The 26,438-nt window shown below is 38.5% G+C and overlaps 1 protein-coding gene across 3 annotated transcripts in view; it reads right to left on the bottom strand.

Moving 5' to 3' along the window:
* ASPM (assembly factor for spindle microtubules) overlaps positions 1–26,438 on the bottom strand; it is an 88,356-nt gene extending 61,918 nt beyond the window's left edge. For all 3 annotated transcript variants that reach the window (XM_057508167.1, XM_057508166.1, XM_057508168.1), the window contains exons 1-16: positions 26,072–26,438; positions 24,301–24,444; positions 22,689–24,168; positions 17,715–17,819; positions 17,179–17,325; positions 15,495–15,740; positions 15,157–15,224; positions 9,688–9,829; positions 9,043–9,173; positions 8,361–8,536; positions 6,197–6,342; positions 6,024–6,109; positions 3,090–3,311; positions 1,705–1,912; positions 1,464–1,606; positions 1,233–1,361 (exon numbers count right to left, since the gene is read on the bottom strand). In XM_057508167.1, the coding sequence (XP_057364150.1) occupies positions 1,233–1,361; positions 1,464–1,606; positions 1,705–1,912; positions 3,090–3,311; positions 6,024–6,109; positions 6,197–6,342; positions 8,361–8,536; positions 9,043–9,173; positions 9,688–9,829; positions 15,157–15,224; positions 15,495–15,740; positions 17,179–17,325; positions 17,715–17,819; positions 22,689–24,168; positions 24,301–24,444; positions 26,072–26,311 (3,813 nt within the window). In that variant the 5' untranslated portion in view covers positions 26,312–26,438. The remainder of the gene's footprint in view (positions 1–1,232; positions 1,362–1,463; positions 1,607–1,704; positions 1,913–3,089; positions 3,312–6,023; positions 6,110–6,196; positions 6,343–8,360; positions 8,537–9,042; positions 9,174–9,687; positions 9,830–15,156; positions 15,225–15,494; positions 15,741–17,178; positions 17,326–17,714; positions 17,820–22,688; positions 24,169–24,300; positions 24,445–26,071) is intronic.

The raw sequence follows: 26,438 nt of genomic DNA, 5'->3' as shown, positions 1-26,438 counted from the left end.
TGTCATGTAAAAAGAATTAATGAAATAATCTGAGGACTGGCCAGGAGAGTCTTCCCTGAAATTTCCTAAAACAATTCTCCTAGAAATGTCCAGAAGTAGTTTTCCTACAAAGCGCCTGTAGCCAAGGAAGCAGATCCTGGGAAGATGAGGGGCTAAAGAAGGCCCAGAGAAGACTATACAGTAGCAGAAAAGACTATTTGTGAGTATAAGCCACAGACTGTTTCCCAAATGTTACTACCGAAACTGTGAGTAAGGCAACAGCAAATTATTTCAATTAGTATTATTTCCAAGTCTGATACAAGTATGAGAAAACACACAGTACGTTTGAGAGCTGCTAAAACTTGGCTGTTCTACACAGTTATTGAGAGCTGTATAATTAATGTCTGTTAACTCAAACTCAAGGAGCAATATTGGGTGGAAGGCCTTTGAAATATCTGATACATTTTATTAAGCATGGCTGCTTGTTTTATTTTGATTTCTCCAAATAAAAAAGTATAGTGTTATTAGTGGAAGGAATAGGGAGATAAAAGGATTAAAGTCGTTTGTTCAGTCTGATCAAAGAGACCATTTCTCAGATTGTTAAAAATGACATTTTTCTCAGAACTTAAGAAAACACTTAAGTTAATGCAAATTTTTATACTATTGGGGTCACAAAGGGAGACAATAAATAATATATATATGCCCAGCTTCTAAACATTTTGAAAAATAAAACAATGAAAACCAAAATACCCCTTTTAACTAACAAAGGATAAAGATGGTTATCCTGGAAGACAGTTTCACAGCAGAAAGAATGAGTTGTCTAATTAGAAAGCAAAATGCAACACCTGACACTCAGGCCCAAGGAGAACGTCAAAGCAAGCCTCCCAGAACACAGCATGAAAAATTAATGGAAAACTCCTGCTCCTTGGAGGCAGGTTAGATACCAAGAGGAAGAAGAGAAGAGCTGAGTCAGGTACCCCAATTTACTTTTCACAGACACACACACAAAAAATAAGGTAAGTTACTCCTCTTCCCCTAGAGCAGACTAAGCAAAAGGGTAGACAGAGGCTGGAGGATACATCGAATGAAGGAAACATCAGGAGTTGGGGAGAAATACCCATCCCGAGCTCAACACACACACACAATGTCTGTAACTTCATACATCAGTAAAAGAAAAATCTTATCAAGAACTCATCAACTGGTAGCATATGGAGTACCATTCATGTTACTGTGCTTTCATTTTTCAGGATTACCTGATGGTGTTTTAGATCTGTTCTTAGTTTATATTTTCTCCAAGTTGTCTGTATAAGCCGAGCAGCTCTTGTTTCTTTACGAAGATCCAGAAGCCTCGTACAGAGAAATGACAAATAGGTAATAACCACCTAAGAGAAAACACAGAGGGTGAAAACAGAAGCTGACAGAGAACAATCAACTTACCGTCAATTTCTGAGACTCCACATTTGCAGTAAGAAACACTCACTTACCTTTTCGTCTGGAATTGTGTTTGACATGTCTGAGTGATGAATCATAGCAGGTATTCCACCAAGATCTCTAACTGCAGACCTCACCAACTGAAAATTTTTCTTTTCGTTTTCTAGGAGTTCTTTGCATAGTTCTGAAGTATTTTCTATTATGCAAGTAAAAAAGATATCACACAGCTCTGGCCAGAAATCAGACATAGCAAAGAAAAAAATCTGAAAAGGTAATCAACCAAAAGCTACTAACCATAATCAAATGCTTTAAGAGACATATTCAGAGAACTTTCATCAGATTCAGATGATGAATTTAACACCACGGAGCCGGTTTGTGTGCATTCCACGGTTTGAGTAGTACACTGACAAATAGCATCAAAAGGCACATAGCAAGGATGGTAGTGGTGGATCAAGTAACATAACACTCGGCCATCTGAGAAGGACACTGTGAAATTCTCCACCTGATTGGAAATACCAGAAAAATAACAAACTGTCATCAGACGGCAATATAGATAATAATGGTTTTATAGTCCACATTTCCCTTCAGTAGTTAAGAATATCACATTAATTACTAACAGCACCTGGTATAATACCATATTCATGGCCAGGTCCTCAAATTATAAAATACTGAATATTTTTATTTTTAAATAATACTTAATTAACTATTAAAAATATAAAATACGAGCTATCTCAAAAATAGAATTTGATTATATTATTGTGCTGGTCAGACAGGGTTGTTCCCTCAGAAATGCATGTCTTTCCCAGAACCTGTATTTGGATACAGGGTCAGTGTAGATTTAATTTGTTAAAAAGAGGTCATGCTGGAGAAGGATGGGTTGGTTCTTAATCCAGTTTGATGAGTATCCTTACAAGAAAAGAAGACACAGGGACAGTCACACAGGGAGGATGCCATGTGAGGACAGGCAGAGACTGGAGGAACGTGTCTACAGCCTCAGAATGCCAATGACTGCCAACAGCACCAGAGGTTAAGGACGGGCATGGGGCCAACTCTCCCTAGTGCCTCCAGGTCCAGAGCCTCTCTGGCATTTAATAAAAACAGAAGATTATCCATGGATTTGGCAATCTTGCTACTCATGATACTTGCTCAACGTGTAGCAGTTTACCACATTTAGTTACACATACTCTGTATCATTTTTCTGTCTCATATACCTTAGCAGCTATGTTATTCACGCATGTCAGGACAGTTTACTTTCATGTATTTATACTTACAGGTACATTTCATAGAGAAATACAGTACAAATCTAACAAATGATTAAAGACTCAGGTTTTTTTCCTCCCTCTACCTAGTGGTAAGGTGGGTTTATTTACATTTAACTTTAATAATATGGGTGTGATCCTTTGGTGCCCCAGTCTTTGCAAGTGTCTCCTATTAAGACCCCCAACTAGGTTATTTCTTATTTCTTAGTGGTACACAAAATAATGCTGCACTATACATTTGGTAACATCTTAGATAAAACACAGTACATGATAAACGCCCTGGCTCATCTGAGGAAAGTTTGCTTATACATATAAACTACATTACTTAAGAAATGCAAGAGAAGATTTTATGCATTAAGCTTAATTGACTTTAACCAAAATTTATTTAAAGATACTAGGCTAAAACAAAAACAAACTTACTTTTTTATCATAGAAGGCACAGACAGCATTTACCCAATCCATCAACAGCTTTATACTTTCATTGTATTGTCCAAAGGAACCACGATTCCTTTCATCTTTCTTCTTATTAGTAATAGCACCAGAATTGCAAGACAGTGCAGACATTGTTCTCTTCATACTCTGGGTGTGTTTTAAGAAGGTAATTTCTTCCTTCAACTCATCTAAATCAAGGGAAATATCCACCTACAAAGACACAAAAGAATATCTTTATGTTTTCCATATATTATTTTTAACTTGCAAAAGTTAAAGTTTTCTTTTTCTTTTAAGGCAGTCTCCATAGAAGTGATGGACTGTGCAATGGTTAAGTCCACTGGATTTGGGGCCACACAAGCTGGGTTTAATCTGATCTCTGTGTCCCCTCAATGATGCGACCTTCAGCTTCAGTTTCCTCACTTACAGAGCAAAGGCAACATCTCCTTACAGGGTTGCATGAAAATCAAAGTGGAATGTAGACACAGCCATGCCATTGCTCTTCTCTTTATTGTGCTTTGCAGACACTGCATTTTTATTATTTTGTTTTTTGGGTTTTTTTTAGTAAATGGAAGGTTTGTGATATCCCTGTACCAAGTGTGTCAGCATTGTTTTTCCAATAAGATCTGCTCACTGTGTTTCTCTGTGACATTTTGGGAATTCCTACAATACTTCAAACCTTCTCATCATGATTATGTTTGTTAGGGTGATCTGTGATCAATGATCTTTGATTTACTACTGAACTGTTCTGGGGCACCCATGTAAGAGAGTGAACTAAAACAATCATTGTGTGTATACTGACTGCTCGTCTGACTGGCAATCCCCCCATCTCTCTCCCTCTTCTAGGGCCTCCCTAGTCCCTGAGACGCAACAATATTGCATTAGGCCAGTTAATAAACCTAAAATGGCCTCTAACTCTTCAAGTGAAAGGGAGAGTTGTGCGTCTTTCACTTTAAATCAAAAGCTAGAAATGATTCAGCTTAGTGAGGAAGGCGTGTGGAAAGTGGAAATAGGCCAAAGGCTAGGCCTCTTGTACCAAAAAGTTAGCCAGGTTGTGAATGCAAAGGAAGAGCTGTGGAAGGAAATTAAAAGTGCTACTTTTATTAAAAGTAAAACAGCCTTATTGCTGATATGGCGAAAGTTCTAGTGGTCTGGATAGAAGATCAGACCAGCCACACCACCATCTTAAGCCAAAGCCTAGCCCAGAGCAAAGTCCTGACTCTTTTAATTCCATGAAGCTGAGTGAGGTAAGAAAGCCATAGAAGAAAAGCTAGAAGCCAGCAAAGGCTGGTTCGTGAGGTTTAGGAAAGAAGCGTCTCCATAACATAAAAGTGCAGGTGAAGCAGCAGGTGCTGATGGAGAGGCTGCAGCAAGTTACCCAGAAGATCCAGCTGAGATCATTAATGAAGGTGGATACACTAAACAACAGATTTTCAGTGTAATGAAACAGCATTATATTGGAGGAAGATGCCATCTAAGACTCTGATAGCTAGAGAGGAGAAGTCAATGCCTGGCTTCACAGCTTCAAGGACTGGCTGACTCTCTTGTCAGGGGCTAATGCAACAGGTGACTTGAAGTTGAAGCCAATGCGCACTGACCATTCTGAGAATCCCGGGGACCTCAAGAATTGTGCTAAATCTACCCTGCCTGTGCTCTGGAAGTGGAACAACAATGCCTGGCTGACAGCACATCTGCTTACAACATGGCTTACTGAATATTTTAAGCCCACAGTTGAGCACTGCTGCTCAGAAAAAGATTCCTTTAAAAATATTCCCGCTCATTGACCATTCAATTCACCTGGTCCCCCAAGAGCTCAGATGGAGATGGACAGTGAGGTTCCTGCTGTTTTCATGCTGCTGACACAAGTCAGTTCTGCGGCCCATGGATCAAGGACTCATGTTGACTTTCAAGTGTTTTCCCTGAGGAAACACATTTCGTAAGGCTACAGCTGCCATACGTGTGATTCCGCTGATGGATCTGGGCAAAGTACCATGAAAACCTTCTGGAAAGGATTCGCCCCTCTAGATGCCACTGAGAACATCTGTGATTCTTGGGAAGAGTTTTGTGAAAACACCAACATGAACAAGAGTTTGGAAGAAGTTGATTCCAACCCCATGGGTGACTTTGAGAGGGTTCAAGATTTCATGGAAGAAGTAACTGCAGATGTGGTGGAAACATCAAGAGAACTAGAACTAGAAGTGGAGCCTGAAGATGGGACTGAATGGCTGCATCTCATGATAAACCTTCAATGAATGGGGAGTTGCTTTTTATGGATGAGCAAGGAAAGTGGTTTCTTGAGATGGAATCTACTCCTGGAGAAGATGCCTTGAAGACTGTTGACATGACAACAAACGATTTAGAATAATACATAAACTTAGTTGATAAAGCAACAGTAGGGTTTGAGAGGACTGAGTCCAGTTTTAAAAGCAGTTCTACTGTGGGTAAAATGCTGTCACACAGCATCACATGCTGCAGAGAAACTGTTCCTGAAAGGAGAGTCGATTGATGTGGCAAACTTCATTACTGTCTTATTTTAAGAAATTGCCACAACCACCCAACCTTCAGCACCACCACCCTGATCAGTCAACAGTGTCAAAGCAGGACCCTCCACCAGCAAAAATATTAGGATTTGCTAAAAGCTCAAAAAATGGTAAGCAATTTTTAGCAAGAGTATTTTTTAGTTAAGGTATGTGCATAGTGCTTAGATATAAAGCTATTGAACACTGAGACAACTAGGTAGCTTACATGTAACTATTATATTCACTGGGAAACCAAAACCTTCATTGGACTAGCTATCCTGGGGTTGCCTGGACCTCAACCTGAAACATCTCTGAGTAAAGCAATTGCTTTATCTGATGCAAAATACTTTTAAAAATCAATGTGGAACAGCTATAAAAAGTGTAAAATTTACCAAATGTATGATACCTGAAAAGCAAATGCTATTTTCCAAAGCAACCCAAGAGTTTTTTCTCTGTGACGATCTACAATATCCTTAGACAGGATTGTATTTCCTGCAAATGAAAAGATAGTCTGTTAGCACATCTTTACATATCAATTATTAGTAAAAAGAAAAAGCTTTATCTTTACTCAGGTTTTACCATGCTCATCATTTAATTGAATTCCTCGTGATTTAAGAATTTGAAGAACAATGTCAACATTGTGCATCTTTTGAAGACGACTTATTGCAGGAATCCTGAGTTTCTTTGAGAGACTCCAGTCCCGTGTGAGAAGTTCCATGATTCGCCTTTAACAGTAAAGGGATTTTCAAATGAAATTGTTATATAAAAACATATATGAAAAATGAACTTCATTTAAATATAGTTATCAGCCACACAAATAATACCCCCAACTTAAAGCGTTTTAGGTTAGAATGACAAAAACTATCTCAAGACTCTTTTGCTCCAATGTTAGCAAATAGAGTTATTTTGTATGTAAGCTGAGAGATTGAGCCCTATGAGCAGAATGTAAGAATATGAGACATACACAATAAAACAACAGGGTTCTTTAAGGAAAGGAAAAAAGACATTTGTTGAGGTATGCAGTGAGATGCATTTTGCACATCAAGCAGGTCCTTTCTTTTCCTATTTTATTTAGTCCTCTCATGGCAGATCCACAGTTAGGCATCATTACCCCAGTTTCTGCAGATGCAGAAACCAAAGCCCAGAGAATTTCAGTAAACTGCCCATGGTTATATAGCCAGTAGTGACAGAACTAAGATCAGAACTGAAAGTGGCTTTATCAGTTTCCAAAGCCATTGTCTTATATCTATACCAAATTACTATAAAAAATTTGTGTGCCTACGTTAAAAAGACATACTTATCAGTTTAAATTCAACCCCCTAATATCATCTATATTACTAGTGTTTTATCTTCTAGACAATAATCAATTTTCCACAGAAAAAGCAAGCCCCAACTGATTACAGTACATAGATAAAACCTGGCAGAATTGTCTATACAACCATAATTTCTAAAGGTTAGAAAGCAACTTAAGATCATTCTAGGCCAGTCACCCCATCAATGAACGAAGCATGTGGATCAGCCATCCCCAGATATTCTCAAATGACCTCAAAGATCTATGATCATTTGCTGGCACTGGAGAAAATAGAAACCGGGCATGCAAGATCGAGTCTCTTAACTAGTGAGAGTTCCTGATGAACTAATGACAAAGAATCAACATCCGACATCACTAAATCCTCAGTAACTCCTATGAAAGCATAGAAATGTCGTTCATTGAGAAAAACAGCACTGAACATATAATGAATCACTGCTCCTCCTGAAAAGTGGAAGAAGTATAAAAACGTGAATTCCTATTGGCCCACAAACAGATGTGGTGGTTTGGATTTATGAAACAAATTAAATACATATAAAAATAACACGTGAAACATTTACAGCAAATTCTTTAGCCTATACACTTAAGTAAGAGGAAGAGAAATTGCTTAAGTGAAAGAAAGCTACTATAAAGTCCAAAAGACTATTATCTTGTGAGACCACATATTCGGAGGAGAAAACAATGCTCACAGCAATTTAACAGAGAAGAAAGCAAGTGTCATTGTGTTGTTTTTGAAGAACTGGGGATTCATAAAGATCTGGGGAGCCCTGCATCACGAATGTGAAACAGGACATAAATTGGAGTTTCTCAAAAAAAGACCAATGTTTCCAAGCCAAATACCCTAACGAGGCCAAGTAGTACCATGCTCAAGTCCACTCCTTCCAAAGCGGTGACTGGTAACTCACTGTATTCATACAAAAGCCAATGTTGAGGATTCCAGTTTAGTACTAAGTCCTATGTGATTCTGAAGCCAGATACCTTGAGTTTATATTCTAATACCTCTATATAAAACTTAGATAAGCCATTTGACTTCTTCATTCTACCTTTCCTCATATGTAAAACAAGGTTAATACAGCTAAAGTTGGCCTCAAGTGATACAGTACTCATGAAACCACCACAGACATAAAGTGTTATTTAGATGTTTGATATTTAATTGTTTCATGCTTTTCCCAACTCCATCAGTAGTTCTTACTCACAGACCCTAGTAGTCACATGCCAACAAGGCAAAAAACATGGATAGGAAACAAGATTTTGGTCCTAAAATTGACACCATTTTCCTAAAAGTGTTGTAGATATTTATCCCAGTTTATTTTAACCCTAAATTTATTGCATTACATGAAAGAACAAGAAAGATTATATAAACACAGAAAAATGTATTTTCTAGAAAATTTTAGTCTACTCCATTGAGTAAAATATTCTATTTCTTATACTTACACAAGACGCACCCCACACTGTAAATCTACAGCAAGATTTGTAACAGCGAAGTCAAATTCATCAAATGGCGTCTGACCATGGTTAACAGGCAATCCCAATAAGCTAAGGTGACGAGAAAGGTCACCTTCACCACTTAGGAAGTCCCGGGAAAAAGCCAGCAGGATTTCTTTACTTGTCTGTGGAGAAATAAGCTGCAGTATTATACTCTAAGATTATCATTTTGTTTACAAAAAAAAAAAAAAAAAAATTCATATCATTCTGTGCATATAGAAATTAAATGAAATTATAGTGCAAAGTGTCTCAGTTTCATGTCATATGGTAAGGCAAATCTCATATATTTCTAATTTAAGGCCTTTTAAAAAGTTGTTCATAAATAATAATACATTCTAAAAATCTGCATTACTTTGATAACTATTAAATTAGGAAAGAAATTTCTACCCAGATTAATTCCTCAGAAGCATAGTTTCATTCATTGTCATATCAGAGGTAAGAGTATGGTGAGGGGTGCTGATTTAAACAGAAGTTCGGCAGGGTTAGAACTCCTAGGGGAGGCATTTCTACTCTACTCCAAAGAGCTGAACTCTGGGAAACTCAGTTTTTTGAAAGAGAAAATATACAATAAAAGCAAACAAAGTTCTTAAATGTGAAATATAAAACATAAAATGTAAAATGAAAACAGTACCTTGAATTCAGCATCTTTACAAAAGAGACAAGGATCGTGATCAATAAGTCTGGAGATTTTAGCATGATCAAGGAAACAAACCAACAACAATAACTTTTTCAATGTAAATTTAGACAAAGCTTCTTCATGACCTTAAATAAAGTACAAAAAAGCATAGCAAGTTAATCTGTGAAAGATGGGTTCCACCTTAAAATACAATAATGTGCTAATAAATAAAGTAAGGGCACAAATCAAGCAGTATGTGCCTTTCTTAGCACTTTATGTCTGTGAACCCACTGAGTATTTCCAATAACTCACAGGGCAGATGCCTTTTAATATCTCCAACTCATGGTGGAGGAAACAGAGGCACAGAGATAGCAAACAGCTTAGTTGGTCTCCATCAACACGATCCTAGGGGCTATGTGGATACAAACTAAAACCCAATGATCTCCACACAGCCTGCTTGGCGGGGAGAGTGTGGGTAGAGATGATAAACAGGTAAAAATAATACAGTGATGGGAGTGATGGGGTGAAGGAAGGAGGGTGGTGGGAACAGAGACTATTTAAACTGGTTGCTCTAAGAAGGCACAAGCTAAGCAAAGATAGGAGAAATGAGATGGCATTTATACAGGGTGGAGAGAATGCAGTGTGGGTGGCACTACCTACCATCCCGGTACAGATGAGGGATGCTGGGGTGTCTGTACTCAGCTGCTATGTCAGGATTCCAAAGCAAGCGGTTCAGAATAAACACAGCCAACCCCATGACATCGCTGTTGTCTTCCAGATATATGAGTTCTCCATAAATCGTCTGAGAAGAAATCAAAGCTAAAGTCAGCACTGTGTGACCTCTGAGAAAGAGAATGACAAGGGGGACAGGCAGACCATCTTCTGAGGACCTGGTAATGTTCTCTTTCTTAAAGAGTATGACAGTGACATAGACATTTGCTAAATAAATCTATTAAACTGTATGTATATGCTTTGTGCATTTTCAGTGTAAATGCAATACTCCACAGTGAAAAAAGACGAGCTCAGGGCTAAAATAAATTCTTAGAAATTACTGACAAGCAATACCTTTATTTTAATTTCTTTATGTTAAAGAACTAGCAAATGTAGTCATATTGTTCAAATTTAATTATAACTGTTCCACTAAGTATATCATGAAGGTAAAAGAGAAACCTAAATATTCAAAATTTTCTTATAGTTAACACATAGGAAACCATCAGCAAATCACCTAATTTAATAATTTGTGAAGTTCAGATCTGTTTATAATCAATGATTTAAATATGAAGTTAGGGGATTCAAAATAGATGGAAGAGTAGGATGGTACGGCAGGAACCTCCTCCCACCTGCACACAAGGAAGCACTATAGCAAATAAAACGACCTGAAGACGGCAGAACAGACCACCTGCACTCAGTGGAGGAGAGGACCACATTGAGGAGGGAAAAGGGGCAGAACCGCTATCAATTTATTGGGATCCCAGTCCTCCCCCAACTCCAGCACACTAACAGGAGGGAGAGCAACAAAGCTGGAGGGGTAAGTGCTCAGGGATCCTGAACGCCCGGCCCTGGAGATCTGCTCTGGGGACAAGAGTCCACACTGCAATGGGCTTTGGTGATCAACAAGGAGGGACACCTGGGACAGTGAGAGCACTCTGGGAGGCTGACACTCCTGTCCCTTGTGGAGGCCTCACACAGTTTGTCAGTCCTGCTGAGACCCAACAGAGCTGGCAGTTTGAAAGGCAGCATGTGGAAGTGTGCCAGAGGGACAGGGGTTGAAGGAAGCTCTCTCTGGAGGGGAAAGCTCTCTCTCCAGATGGACTACACTTTCTCAGCCCTCCTTCAGCCCAACTGGTCAGGTGCTCATAGCACCCAGCTCCAGAAGCTCCATCTCCCTCACTGGCAGCTCAGCCCCATGGCAGGCTTTCCTGAACATCTGCCCTGCCCAATACAAGTCCAGGACCAGATGACTTCATGAGTGAATTCTACCAACATTTAAGAGCTAATACCCATCCTTCTTAAAGTATTTCAAAACATAGAAGAGGAGGGAATACTTCCAAATTCATTCTATGAGGCCATCATCATTCTAACACCAAAACCAAAGGTACTACAAAAAATTAAAAATTACAGAATATCCCTGATGAACATAGATGGAAAAATCCTAAACAAAATATTAGCAAACCAAATTCAAAAATACATCAAAAGGATCATTCAGCACAAGCAAGTGGGATTTATTCCAGTAATGCAAGGATTGTACAATGCTTGTAAATCAATGTGATTCATCACATTAACAAAAAGGAGGACGAAAACCACATGAGCATCACCATCGATGCTGAAAAAGTATCTGATAAAATTCAACATCCATTCATGATAAACTCTTAACAAAATGGGTACAGAGGATACATACCTCAACATAATAAAGGCCATATATGACAAACCCACAGCTAACATCGTACGTAACAACAAAAAGCTGAAAGCTTTTCCTTTCAGATCAGGAACAAGACAAGGATGCCCGCTCTCCCCACTTTTATTCAACATAGTACTGGAGGTCCTAGACACAGCAGTCAGACAACACAAAGAGGTGAAAAGCATTCAAATTGGTAAGGAAGAAGTTAAACTGTCACTGTTGGCAGACAACATGATATTATACATAGAAAACCCTAAAGACTCCACCAAAAAACTATTAGAATAACTGGATTCAGCAAAGTCACAGGATACAAAATTAACACACAGAAATCTGTTGCATTCCTATACAGTAACAGTGACTTAGCAGAAAGAGAAAGCAGGAAACTATTCCATTTACAATTACATCAAAAAGAATAAAACACCCAGAAATAAACCTAACCAAGGAGGTAAAAGACCTATACCCTGAAAAGTACAAGATACTCATGAGAGAAATTAAAGAAGACACCAATAAATGGAAACACATACTGTACTCCTGGATAGGAAGAATTAATATCGTCAAAATGACCATCCTGCCTAATGCAAGTTACAGATCCAATGCAATCCCTATCAAAATACCAACAGCATTCTTCAATGAACCAGAAGAAATAGTTCTAAAATTAATGTGGATACAAAGAAGACCCCAAATAGCCAAAGCAATCCTGAGAAAGAAGAACAAAACTGGGGGGTTACACTCTCTGACTTCAAGCTCTACCACCAAGCTTCAATAATCAAGACAGCATGGTATTGGCTCAAGAACAGACCTATAGATCAATGGGCAGAACAGTGAGCCCAGATATAAACCCATGCATACACTGTCTATTAATATATGATAAAGGAGCCATGAATATACAAAAGGGAAAAGACAGCCTCTTCAATAACTAGTATCAGGAAAACTGGACAGCTACATGTAAGAGAATGAAACTGGATCATTGTCTAACTCCACACACAGAAGTGAACTCAGAATGGATCAAAGATCTGAATGTAAGGCATGAAACCATAAAACTCTTAGAAGAAACATGGGCAAAAATCTCTTGAACATAAACATAAGCAGTTTTTTTCTGGACACATCCCCCCTGGGCAAGAGAAACAAAAGCAAAAATAAACAAGTAGGACTACATCAAACTAAAAAGCAAAGGACACCATCAGCAGAACAAAAAGGCAACCTACAGTATGGGAGAATATATTTGTAAATGATTTATCCAATAACGGGTTAACACCCAAAATATATAAAGAATTCATATTTCCCAGAAACCAAATATCCCGATTAAAAAATGGGCAGAGGACCAGAATAGACATTTCTCCAAAGAAGAAAACAGATAGCCAACAGGCACCTCAGAAGATGCTTTACATTACTTATCACCAGAGAAATGTGAATCAAAACCACAATGAGATATCATCTCACACCAGCTAGAATGGCCACTACCAAAAGACAAGAAATAAATGTTGGCGAGGATGTGGATAAATGAAAACCCTTCCTACACTGTTGGTGGAAATGTAAATTGGTGCAGCCACTGTGGAAAGCAGTATGGAGGTTCCTCAAAAAACTACAAATAGAAATACAATTCAATGCAGTAATTCCACATCTAGGAATTTACCCAAGAAAACAAAATCCCTGATTTGAAAAGATACATGCACCCTTATGTTTTTGCTGCACTACTTACAATGGCCAAGACATGGAAGCAACCAAAGTGTCCATCAACAAATAAATGAGTAAGGAAGAAGCGGTACATATATACAATGGAATACTATTCAGCCATAAAAAAAGAAGGAACTCCTGCCAATTATGACAACATGGATGGACTTAGAGGGTATTATTCTATGTGAAATAAGACACATGGATAAAGACAAATGCCGTATGATTTTACTTACATGTGAAACCTAAAAACAAACAAAACAAAATAAACAAAACAGCAGTAGACTCAAAGACACTGAGAAGTGACTGGTGGTTACTATGGGGAAGGGGGCAAGTGAGGTGGTGTAATAGGTAAAGGGGATAAAGAGACACAAAATCTCAATCATAATATAATTTAGTCATGGGGATGAAAGTACAGCCTAGAGAATACTGTCAATGATTCTGTAACATCTTTGTATGTTGATAGGTAGTAACTACACTAGTTGGGGTGAGGATTTAATAATGTATATAACTGTCGAATCACTATGTTGTATACCTACAACCAATATGATATTGTATATCAACTATATTGATAAATACATCAATTTAAAATAAATAAATATGAAGTGAGTTTAACATAAAAATACTTATTGATTTTTAAAGAAATGAGAAAAAACTAAAAAAAATAAATTTATATCTATCTTTAACCTTACACCAACAAAATCCAGGATGAAAAGTATTGATAACTGCCACAACAGAGAAATTTTATCTTTATTTAATTGTTTGGCCTTTGAAACTCTAATATCCTCAAAGCTCATGCCCATCCTTTCTTAGGTTTGTAACAGAACCCAAAGGTGTGGTGATGACACAGAAGTTTTGTTCACAGTTATTCACCACTCCCTTCCCTATAAAAGGGTTATACATCCACACCAACTGCCAGAGATGTGCTGGGTCTCTTTTGGGAAGACAACATTCCTGCCTCATTTGTGTTTGGCCAGATAATGTGCTTTGCTTGGGGGAATATGGACAGATGTGGCACACACTACATCTAAGCAGAAGTTTTAAAAGGCCTTGCAAGTATCTACCTAAGATTCTTGCCTTTTACATCACACACAAAGTTATTCCTCTTCAACTGAGCCCCTAGAGTTATTTGAGATGTGACTCAGAACCAGTTAATATGTAATGTTCTGGTTGATGAAACTATTGGAATCAGAATAAGAAATCTCAGCAATGAAACTATCCAGCTGTGTGACAGCGCTAAGCTTATCATCTGTTCTCTCTGTGCCTCAGTTTCTTCATAGATAAAAGCCAAATCATTTCAGTGATTCCTTTCAGTCCTAAAGATTCTTTTATTCCAAAACCTGGGATAAACTAAAGTCATAACAGGAAGAGGACGTCCCATCTGACCAATGTAAAAAACCTCAAGAAAATGTAAATGCATACCAGTAAAAGACTAAAGGAAATGAAAACTGAGGATTTTTAAAAATAAAAACATATTTTTAACAGTCAACTACTAATGCCTTTCTAATTCAGTTAGCTTTAACATTCCAAGTATTATTGAGCCATGTACCAGGTGAGTAAGTCAAATTGTGGTGACATTTTTATGAGAAGCCTTGCATCAAAATAGTTACAAGGCTGAGCTTTGACAACAGACTGGTATAGATTCAAATCCTGGCCAATTATTGGGATTCAGCAAGTTATTTAATATCTAAGCTCTTGTTTTGCAATAGGAATAATACATGCCTCACTTTCTAATTATATTTAGAAACTGTATTTAAAGCAGCCTTGTACTGTCATTTGTAAATACTCAAAAAGTAGCTTACTATTCCTATTATGTCCAGTACCAAATTATATATACTTAGGCTAACAGTAAAATTGCTATGTAATGAAATGGCAATAATACATAATAGCATAGTCTGATTACCTAATGAGTATTATTAAAGAACCTTAAATTTTATACTGAAAGATTTATCAAGTTAACCAAATGGCTTTAAAAGTAAAACCATATTTTATTAAAGAGCCTATTAAAGTACATAATTAAAAAATGTATCTTTTTTGAAAAAGCTGCAATGCATACTTACCTCTAGGCCGATTCGTAGCCACAAAGGATTATATGACAATAACCAATTCAGAACTTTCTGTCGTTCTCCTGAAATGCATGTGAACAGCAAGTAAGCTCAGATCACTATTATTTAGAGACAACAAACATAATTTCATAGAGATAAATCAGTGGGAAAAAAGGGATAATCACTTATAGGAAATAAATTAAAGTGTACTTCCATTCTTAAGTATATATATGGTCATATTTCAGTACATGATGTTAGGCAGCAAAGCCAAACCAATGTATGTATTTGACTCTAAAATACAAACTCTTTAGTGTCTTTAAAGTATTAACCTCAAGATTTCTATAATCTCTTACCCACATCTTTCCAGAGGTGTCTATCTTTTCGAACAATTAACCGCCTAGCTTCAATTTCAATCTCAAGCTTTTTAATAGCTTTAACCATTTTTTCAGAAGTATATAAATGACATGCGGCACGACGTAATCTATTCAGCCTGCACCGAGCAGTGTAAGCTCTGAGGGACATTTCATCCTTCGTAGGCGCTCTGGGCACACTTATTTTATGTTGACTCTCCACTCCCAAAAGAAGAGCAGCAGCATTGACTGTGTAAAAACATGGGGAAGAAAATTAAACAGTATATATATATATAAAAGATATATATATTTAAGATATATATTTAAGATATATATATATATATCTTAAAGCCAGCCATAAATGAAATTTTAGATGGCCAAGAATATATTCCAAGCGTGTTCTTCTCTTTTCCTATCTCACCATTCACTCAGTACTTAGATAGTCCTAACATTGAAACTTTTTGGCTTTACCTGCAAAATGAAGCCCAAGTCTAAACACTTCTCACAACCTCCACCACTATTATCCAAATTCAAACATTATCATCTCTAAAACTGACTAATGAAATAGTTTAATTGGTTTCTCTGCTTCCATTTTCTTTATAAATTAAAAAGATAAGCTCCTTAAAGAATATGATTTTTTTGAATCAATTAAATTTTGAAATGCAACTTGAATTTTTATAAAACACATTTTCTCTCAAGAAGAGAACTAAAAAATCAGGCTTGGTTTACTTTTGGAAAAAAAAAAAAGTGACCTTGAAGAACATCTGGTCATAGAGCCTTTTAATGTAAAAATTCTACACATGCTTTTCTAACAAATACAGACCAGTCTCTGCTGGAATACTGCAACAATAGGAACAATCATCATCTTAAAGACAGCCCATATGATGGTTTAGCAACTTAAATATTTACAAGGATTTCTCCTTATCTTGAGTTGAATAGATCCCTATAACTTCAATGGGTGAGCAGTACGAGTTTCTTCTCTTTCAGAAGAAAACTCTTCAAATGCTTGAAGGACAGCATGTTTCCATCTGGTTCTACACATTTTCCAGAACAAACTCTGAGATGCTTTCAAAATTCCCTATGTCAACTGTTTTTCAGATCCCTCATAATTCTATTGATTGCCTACAAATGTCTTATACTAAGAAAAAACTTAAACTTCTAAGTGGAGACAAAAAAGAAAGACTCAAAAAAAAAAGAAAGAGGAGACAATATGCCTGACAAGAGCAGGTCCCACTGGACTGTTATATTTATCACCAGGAATTACACTTTGTTAATGTAGGCTAAGACTCAATTAGATTTCTTAGCAGTCATGTTTCCCTATTAATTTGGATTGAATTGGTACTAAAATGAAACCCATGCACCTGGAAATTGCATTAGCCAAAAGAAAATGTAAAGTTCAGTACTTTCAGTACAGAATTCCCTAAAAAATTTTCACCTACTCAGTCTGTAGCCTTCATGACAATGAATTAGTGAACTATGATAACGAACCCAAAAGAAAAGTGGCAGCATTTACTGGGTAAAAACAAAGGGAAGAATGCTTCTGGTTAAACTTTAACTAAAATGTAACAAACTATAATTAACTATGATACAATAAATAAAATATGTATAATTAAAGAATAAAAATTCATGTTAAAAATTCTGTTGAAATAAGAGTATTATTTAATTAAAACATTAATTTAATTTTTACCTTCAGGAATATTTGCTTTTATAGTAAAGTCATCAGGAGTTAATATAAAATTTAGCCACCAAGTGAAGCCTTGTTCCTGCTTTTCTTTCCAGCGTTCATCATAAAATACGTTTTTTGCAGCAAATGGCATTGGGTGTCTAGGAATATCTAAGAATACAATTAAGTTATTATACAAGAAACTGTCCTTTAAATTATAATACAATATGCAGCAAAAGATCATTTTTACAAGCAAAACCACTTTTAAAAGATTGAATATTTGCTTTTCCAGCCCTTTTTGGAAGGCGTTTTGCATATAAAATGCAATCAAAGTAAAAAAGGAAAATGAAGGACATTCCTGGTTATCTAAAACTCCCAAGTCATCGTAAGTTAGGCTCATTAAAGTTTGAGAAAATATCCTAATTGTTATTTGAATACACAATTTAACAATTCTCCAAGGCTTTGATTCAACAAAAAAGTATCCATTAATTTCCACTTGAAATGCAATTAATGCTTCATTCCATGTCAGTTTTTTAGATTTTAAGATAATAAACACTTGCCTGTTTTTAATGGTTTTATGAAGGTCAGATGTGACTGTGCCACAGCAACAATGGGTTTTGTCCTTTTGTTTGTTTTAGAATTAGGAGTTCTATATAATAATGAATCTAAACAAATTAGAAAGCAGAATAATATTAGAGAAAGGATATAAATTTCCTGAATGAACTGTTTTTAAAGTTAAAATTTGGGTTCTCCACAATTACACCCATTAGGCAAATACTGAATAACTAACTACTATGCATCGGGCACTATGATGCTATTAACTTGGTGGTTAATAAATCCTACATCTGGAAGTTGCAAACCAGAAACTACAATTTATTTTGTGTCTACAGAAGCTACTGTTCAAATTCAAGAATAATTTATTGTGTGTAAATATTCCAGATTCTGTGCTAGGTGCTGAGATGCAGAATTGAAAGATATGGTCCAGCACTTGGGAAGTTCTGTCACATATAGAAGTTTAAAAATAACTCTAATACACTACTTAAAGGAGAAGCACATATAAGGAGTTAGGAGAACAAGGAAAAGGTAAAGATAACTTCACCTAAAAGGGTAGGACAGCCTTCCTAAATGGGATCACATCTGAGATGACTCTGTTTAAGTAGAAATTAGGCATGAGGAATGTGGCCTGTTGATAGAACTGCAATATGGCTGGAGCAAAGCATACATATAAAAACAACAATACAAGAAGAAGAGGTAGAAAAAGAGTTCAATAATATTATAAATAATACTGGCGGCTAATATGTGAATATTTTACACAAATTTTGAATATCATAATCTTTTAATGTACGTTAATTACTTCACGCAATCATCACAACAAACTTATAAGAACTGTAGTATTATCCACATTTTATATGATCAGGATAGTGGGGCTTAGAAAAAGTCAAGCCACTTGATCAAGGTCACCCAAGTTAGGACGTGGCAGAAGAGGGCAGTACAGTTTCAGAGCCTACATTGTTAATCAGTTTGAAGTACCTGGCATGCCAATGAAGGACTTAAATTTAGGAAGTAGCACCATTATTTATATTTTAGAAAACAATGTGGACAATGGAACGAAAGGGGTCTAGACTAGAGATAACAAAGTTAAAAGAAAGCTATTGCAGTGGCCCAAGCTAGCAACTAGAAAACTTAAACAGAAGCAGTGGAAACAAATTAAAGAGTTATTTTAATATAGAACCAATAAGCCTTAAGGACCAAGTAAGTGATGGAGAAGGCAATTATTTCCAGGTGTCTAACCCAGGTGACTGAGGCAGATGGTAGGTGGTGCCTACAAAGCTAAGTGCACTAAAAACCAGAGGCAAATTAACCTATCAGAATAGCAGTTCAATCCCTCCAGCCCAGGTTTTACTCCAGCTCATTCTGCTGCTAATATAAACAAAGAGCTGATAAAAGCAAGAGAGCAAACTAAGGCCCACAGGCAAAATCCAGCCCACTGTCTGTTTCTGTATGGTCTACAGTCTAAGAACAGTTTTTACATTTGTAAATAGTAGGAAAAAAATTAAAAGAATTGTATTTCATGGCACATGAAAACTATACCATCAATGTCCATAAATAAAATTTTATTGGAATACAGCCACACTCACTGATTTGCATACTGTCTATGGCTGTTTTTCCTTTCTACAATGAAAGAGTTCAGCATTTGGCCTGAAGAACTTAAATATTTACTACCTGGACCTTTGGAGAAGAAGTTTGCTTAGTTGTGATTTAGAGGGATTGCAAATCTAGTACCAATAGTGAAACATGGAACATGACCAAATTGTGATGTAACATCTATTAGGTCATAAATTTCTTTGTACTTGAAATTTAAAAAAAAAAACAGGAAAAATTTCTCATTCTGAAACCTTGCAGGAACTTGTCCCTCTACCTGGAACCATTTTTCTCTCTTGGAAGCTGTTCTTGGAACCATCCCACAGCTCCTTGAAATTCATACAAAGCAAGTACAAGGGCCTCCATTTCCATGCTTTTATGCTTCCCTGTGAATAACTCAATCAAAGGACTGAGGATGACTTGAGGACAGGAATTATCTTTTCTCCTTGTATCCAGTGCCTAGAATAGTGCATAGCACACAGCCAGCACCTTATCAATGTGAAATAAATGCATCTTAAAAAATTGACTTATTTCTCTGCTCCACTAGGTTTCTCTGCTTCTAGATCAGAGTGAATGAGTGAAAGTGGAAAAGTTGGCGACTGAGCCTTCCCCTGTTACAAGAACTGGAGGCGGGGTGACACAGAGTCCACCACAGAGTGCAGGAGGCGGCCTATGAGGCAGTCAGAGAGGCAGGACATAGGGGAGGGCAGAGCGAAGTGTTCTGAGATGGTGGAGGCTCAAAGGCCCGAACAGGTGGCTAATAGCAAGAAGAAGGTTGAGAAATAAGTACTGGGACTCACAGTGTAGAGGTATTAATGACCTTAACAAGAAAAACTTCAGTAGAGTCAAAACCTAATTGAAGTGGATTCAACAAATAGGGAAGGAACTAGAAACAGCTAATATAAGCAACTTTCAACATGATTTTTTACATTAAAAAATCTTTTAATTCAAGTATAATGTTTACACAGAAAAGTACACACAACTCAGTGAGCTATCTTTCTTTTTTTCTTTTCAGCTCTTATCTCAGCCCATCTACTTCTGCACCTGATGACTCAGATTCCTGAGCATTTCTAGGGTTCCCTCAGTGAGCTATATTTCAAGGGGTTTTGCTTAAAAGAAGCAACAGATGAAGGGATAAGAGGTATAATAAGTTTTTGTTTTTGTTTCTTTAAGAGATTTAAGTAATAACAGCCTATTCATATGTTATTAGAAATGACCCCATAGGGAGTCAAAGTTGAACATGAGGGAGAGAGAAGACAATTGGTATAGTCAGGAACTCAGACCAGGATGGGACCTGTTACCCCAGTAAAGAGCCCGGCCTTTCTGGGTGCAGACAATTGGTGCTGGAACAGGAGGGGGATGGCAGTGTGTGTAACAGTAACAGTTGGGGGAACAGTAGGGAGAACAGTTAGGGAAACAGTTGTGAGTTACAGTAGAGTGGCAGATGCTGTGGCACATATGAAAGTTTTCCTCAGTGCTTTTATTTGCATGTGAAGGAGGAAGTAGATGAGCCTAGATGGGTATCAGAGCACTAACTCTCGAACCTCTCGCTGGGTAGATCCAGCTTTATCAACCACAGCCTCTGTGACCTGAGCAAATCAGTCCTGAATGCACTGGTTTACTCACTTAAAAATGTGGCAATGATAACATCCACTTTGTATGACTGTTGTGACTGTTGTGAGCATTAAGGGGGTGACAGTAAACACTTAACTATGAGGTCTGACAGACACACTGAGTAAATGTTAGCTACTATTATCGACCAGGAGAGAGGAAGAGAGGAAGGCGTTAAAGGTTTTAGGTGAAAAAGGGGAGGGATGGGATAGTCAATACCAAAGTGATAACACCAATAAACAGGAAAATAAAGCCGCAAAGAGTTAAGGGCCTACCTGAGATTAGTGGCTATGAATTTAAAGACCAACCAGCAAGGTTCAGGCATGGAGCAAGTGGACTTGGAGAGGGATGGAACTTGCTGGAAAAGTACAATGAGGGTAAGAGGAGAGAATGAAGAGATGTGAGGAATATGGAGTCCAAGCTGAATAAGAGTAAGGACACATCAAGGTGAGGGCTGTGGAGACGGTGGTGGATTAAAGGGTTATGTGTGTAGGAGGGTTAGAAAAAAGGTTGGGGTTTCAGTCTCTAGACAAAATGTGCAAGTCAGAGAGTGACTGGAGATGGAGATGCTTTTAGGAGAGGGCAGCCCAGGCAGGCTGGAACAAAACCAGGGCCCTGGAAGCATCTTCTGTGAGGGTTTTGAAGTTCTCAGTGGTGCTTGGAGAAGCACCATGCACCCAGTGTAAACTCAAGAGGAATCTCTCCTGGAACAGGAGTATGTGTGGAACAGTATGTAACAAGCTGCCAGCTGCTTTGTTGTGGGTTTTTTTTCACTCATTTTTAAGGAAGAAAGGAGAAATGATTCTGGAAGTATGTGTAAAAAGTAAGCCTGTCCACTAACCCACCACAAGGACCCCAGGGTGAGAGGAGGACTGGAGAAAACAGATACAGCCTGAGAGGGTCGCAATGAGAGCAGTGTTTCCAGGGGAGAGCCAGGTGTCAGCAAGGTGACAAAATGAGGGGGTATTTACAAAAGATAACTTGCTAATGAAGGGCAGTCAGTCCAGAGTGCACAGGCATTTTTAAGAACTGGAGAGAGAGAAAATGGACCAAATTAGGGGATGTTCAAAGAGAAATGAGATAAAATACAGATGTCTGATATTTCCTAGGAGTCCCTGGGTTCTCTTAAATGATATGTTCAATAGCTAGCATGGCTTGTTTTCCTGCCTGACCTTGACTGTCATGAGGTAACATCGTTAAAAGGGCAATGGGATTAGTCCTGTTTTCCAGGCACACAGGGGTGGTAAGGCTGTGAGTGGGAGAAAGGAGAAATGAGGCTTTCACCACAAGAAAGCACAGCTCTGGGCCCTATCTTCATTCTAATCTGCGGCCAGGGAAAAGCCGAGGGAGAACGGTGTCTCCAGGAGCACAGGGTGAGCCAAGGCCTCATCCACATCTTCTCAGACGGCACTATGGGATCCTGGCAAGTCAGAGTTTTCCAGTCAGGGCCTGGACTATGGTGAGGCAGATAAAGTTCTCACCCTGTGCAGGAAACAGGGGGGTGCCAAAGAATGCAGTAATCAAGAGAGGTATTTCAATGCAACTTTTTTAAAAAAATCAAAATTAATGTAGAAAAATCATGATGAATATCAGTTTAAAAACAAGATCACAACTATTTCAGAATTCAGCCCCACACAATTGCCCCAACTTCCACTAAGCAAATTGTAAATGAAAAGTACAAGTTAATTTAAGCTCATCAACAGAAATTTTACTAAACAAAGAAACCCCAGAATATCTGACCCATACAGGCATGATTTCATTAAAGATTTTATAAGACTCACCAGTTTTCTTCTTCAAGTTTAATTTTTCTCTGTTGCTGATACGATTGGAGATGGGTGCTATCACCTTTGTTTTTTTAACAATTGATATTTTAGACTCCACAGGAGAAAAATGGATTCTTTTGATTTGTCGTCCTTCTGTATGCTCTGTGACTGTAATGGCCACATTTGCATCTGCTGTGCTTCCCTCACTCTTTCTTTTATGAGCAACAAATGCTGTCTTGGAGGAAGAAGTTACTACATTTTTCAGACGCTTACATTCAGTTACTACTGGATCTATAACTGGAAGATGAGAATGAAAAGCTTCTCTCTCTTTTTGATCATCTGTTACTTTTTTACACTCACCTACTATGCTGCTGAGACATCTTTTCACCTCTGGTTTATTAGTCTCAGCTGGGTTTTCTCTGGTGCGGGTGGGCTTCCTTTTAGTGACAGTGGCTGAAAGTACTGGGCGTCTCTTGAATTGTCTGTCCTGGCTGTAACCAGAAATACCCTGAACTGAAGAAAATTTAGGCTGACTTTGTTTTGTAAAACTGTAACAATTTGACTTCCTTTCTATGGCTTTGGGTTCTTCAAAAATAGCTTTGGGAGATTTTGAACTCTGACAATCAGGAACACAAGGTAAAAGAATTTTTCTATGATCCAGAGGACACTGTGGGGCCTGAGAATTTTCTTGTGATAATGGTGATAATTTACATGTTTGCTGAGATATACATATATATGCCATGTTATCTTTTACAAATTGATTTGGGGATATAATTGGATTAATTGACTCTGATTCTAGATTCTGATTTACTCTGTAATTTTCATTTATGAAAGAATCTGGACTTAAAATTGTTCGATAAATTTCACATTCAGTTTTTGATTCCAAATGCACAGGCCTTGAATTATCTTTCATAAACATATCTGATGAAAGACATGTCACTAATTCTAGTTCATTATTATTTACACGGCTATTATTTACAAAGGAATCTGGACTCAAAAAATTTCCTTGGCTGTGTGTAATGTTCAAACTTGAAGAACAGTTTGGGGTAAGAATGAGTTCACTATTCTCTTCAGCTTGGCCATTGTTATTATTTATGGAGTTAAAGGAAGTTTCAGTTATGACTTTCTCATTAAAATCTTTCCAAACATTGGCACCTTCTACCTTCAGTAGTTCCCCGCTTTCAGATGTATGAAGAGATGTGTGGGTAGTAGATCCACGTACAGAAAGTGGCAAGGAGCAGTCACCATGGCATTCTCTGAAAGTGGGACTGATAGGGGATATGGGTATTTTATTTTCCCCAAGGATTAAAGAATCGTTCCCTGTTGGGGAACAGCCTCCGTTCACAGCCAAATTTTCACAGGCTTGTAGTGGGCTCCTAATTCTGTCAACTTTTTGGGAAACACTGAATGTTTTACTAACATTCTGAATACTTGAAATCCTCTTGTTATGACTTGAAGCAGAAACTTTCTTCCTATTAATGGTATCCCAAAGACTCCTCTGCAAAAATAAGCAAAACATTCAGAGTCTGTTGATAGTTATTGAATATTGCCTTTAATTAAGCAGTATTATGTATGCTACTTCAAGACTTACCAAATAATTTTCACATATTGAATGACTAAAACATATTACCTTTTTCTTTTTCTTTTCTTCTGCATTTCCTAGTAATACAACTTGATGCTTCAGAATATCATTTACAAGAAATGTCACAATCTCTCTTACTCGGCCTTCTTTTAATGGTGTCCAGTTAACAGAAATAACAATTTTCTCTTCAGGCTATAATCAAGAGAACACATTTTCAATGATTACAACAGCAGTAATGTATAATAACTAACCAAAATGCATTATGTACAACTTAGAATAGTGTAGAGGATTAGTAACTGCTAGTCACCAATACTTTATACCCTAGTAACATTTAATAAGTGAAATATATTTTCCACCCCTATTTCATCATTAGGAAAAAAGCCACTAGTAATAAGAAGAGTCACAATTAAATAAAATTATGATAAAATCTTAATTGTGTGTGAAAGCAATGGAACATTCTCCAAATTATTTTAGTTTACTGGTTTAAAAAATTTGTTGATGTACTTCTACTCCTTTAAAATATGTATAGTACTTCTTTTTCAAATATAATGACCTCTCATTTTGAAGACTTTTGAAAAAAGAAATCTAAAGGTGATCAACTGAACTCCTTGTTCACCAGTCTTCTGTAGTCCACATCATCATCACTGGTATTTGTTAAACACTTACTGTGCTCCAGGCAGTTTCAGGTACCTTACACAACTAGTTTAACCCTCACCCCCCCAGGAAGCAGGTGCTGCCATTATACACATTTTCAGATGAAGTCATCAAGGCCCAGAAACTTTCAGTATTTTGCCAAAGTCATAACTTCTAGTAATTAGAACCCAGGAAGTCTAACTCCAGAGTCCAGACTTTAACATCTATACCCCGGAGCCTGGCAAGAATTTGCCAGATGCAAAGCCTGCCAAGACACAACAAGCCCCGTGTCTGTTGTTTTTCAGGGGGAAAAGACAAGTTTGCTTAGAGCAGAAAAAGTCATGAACAACTGGTTCTAAAAAACAGGAATAGTGAAATTTTATTCTACATAGCAACAAAAACATACAATAAAACAACTTTAGTTCCATTTAACAAAAAGGAGTAAATAAAGGTATCATGTAGATGGAAAAAAATCAGTAGCTGAACCCTGCTTGCACACGGGCCAGAGGAGCCCCTCGGGTGCCTCCTGCCTCGGCCGGGCTTCCTGGGCCAGTGGTTTATTCTCGTGCCTTCGGAAAGCCCACAGCAGTCAAACGAACAGCGTAGGTTGGTAACAGGAATGGGAACTTTGGCCAGTGCAATGCAGAAAGTTACCCAGGAAGTTCTTGAAACATTTTTAAAATTACATTTGATTCACCATTAAAACTACGCTACAGCAAAGAGAACAAAATCAAATATTAAAATGCGCGTACACACCACACAGGCTTGTCGAAAACAGCCCCGACAAGGTGCCTTTGTTTTCTGCTGGAGACTTTCATCCGAGACACTGCTCAGCAGAGTGAGCGGCGGCGTGGAGCCGTGCGGCCGTTTCTCGAGACGCAGGCAACCACGCTCGCACCCAGGCGGCGGCGCGACCAGGCTGCACTAGGAGGCGCCCTCGGCAGCCCCGAACAGCAGGTCGGGAAGGGCGCTACGCTCTGAAATGCCGCTCGTTACCTCAGACCGGCAGGCCCCTCACGGCACCCGAGACCCTCACGACTGCGTCTGCTCCGAGCATCGCCCCCGCGGCCGCGCCCTGGCCCAAGCCCGGCGAGCGCGGGAACGTCGCTCCGGGTCCCGTCGGCCCGTGCCTGCGCGCCCAGGAGGCGCGGGAGAGCGCGCAGACCCCGGCGGCCCGGCGACTCACCTGCATCTCGAAGGCGCGCGGCGCCACGCTGAAGCCGCGGTCGGCCGCCGGGATGCGGGACACCCTCACCTCCACCGCCTCGGCGTTCGGGTTGTGCAGGGCCAGCGGCAGCGTGCGCGACGCCCCCAGGAGCACATTCCCGAAGCAGAGAAACGGCGCCCTACAGAAGTGGCCGAGGGACAGGACGGGCGGCCCGGCCGGCTCCTCGGGGTGGCCTCGCCCCGCGCGCCGGGTCGCCATGGCGGCCTCGGCAGCGGCACAGTGCGCCCCGTGCGAGAGCCGCCGCGTCCCCTCAGACCAGACGGAGGCCGTGGGAGCGAAGCAGGCCTTCTCTTCCGTCGCCGACACCCCGCGGAAGACACAAACC

Source organism: Manis pentadactyla, chromosome 9 (genome assembly GCF_030020395.1).
Source record: "Manis pentadactyla isolate mManPen7 chromosome 9, mManPen7.hap1, whole genome shotgun sequence".
NCBI classification, from domain to species: Eukaryota; Metazoa; Chordata; class Mammalia; order Pholidota; family Manidae; genus Manis; species Manis pentadactyla.
The sequence above is the reverse complement of the archived record's forward strand: the minus strand, read 5'-3'. Positions and strand labels throughout refer to the sequence as shown.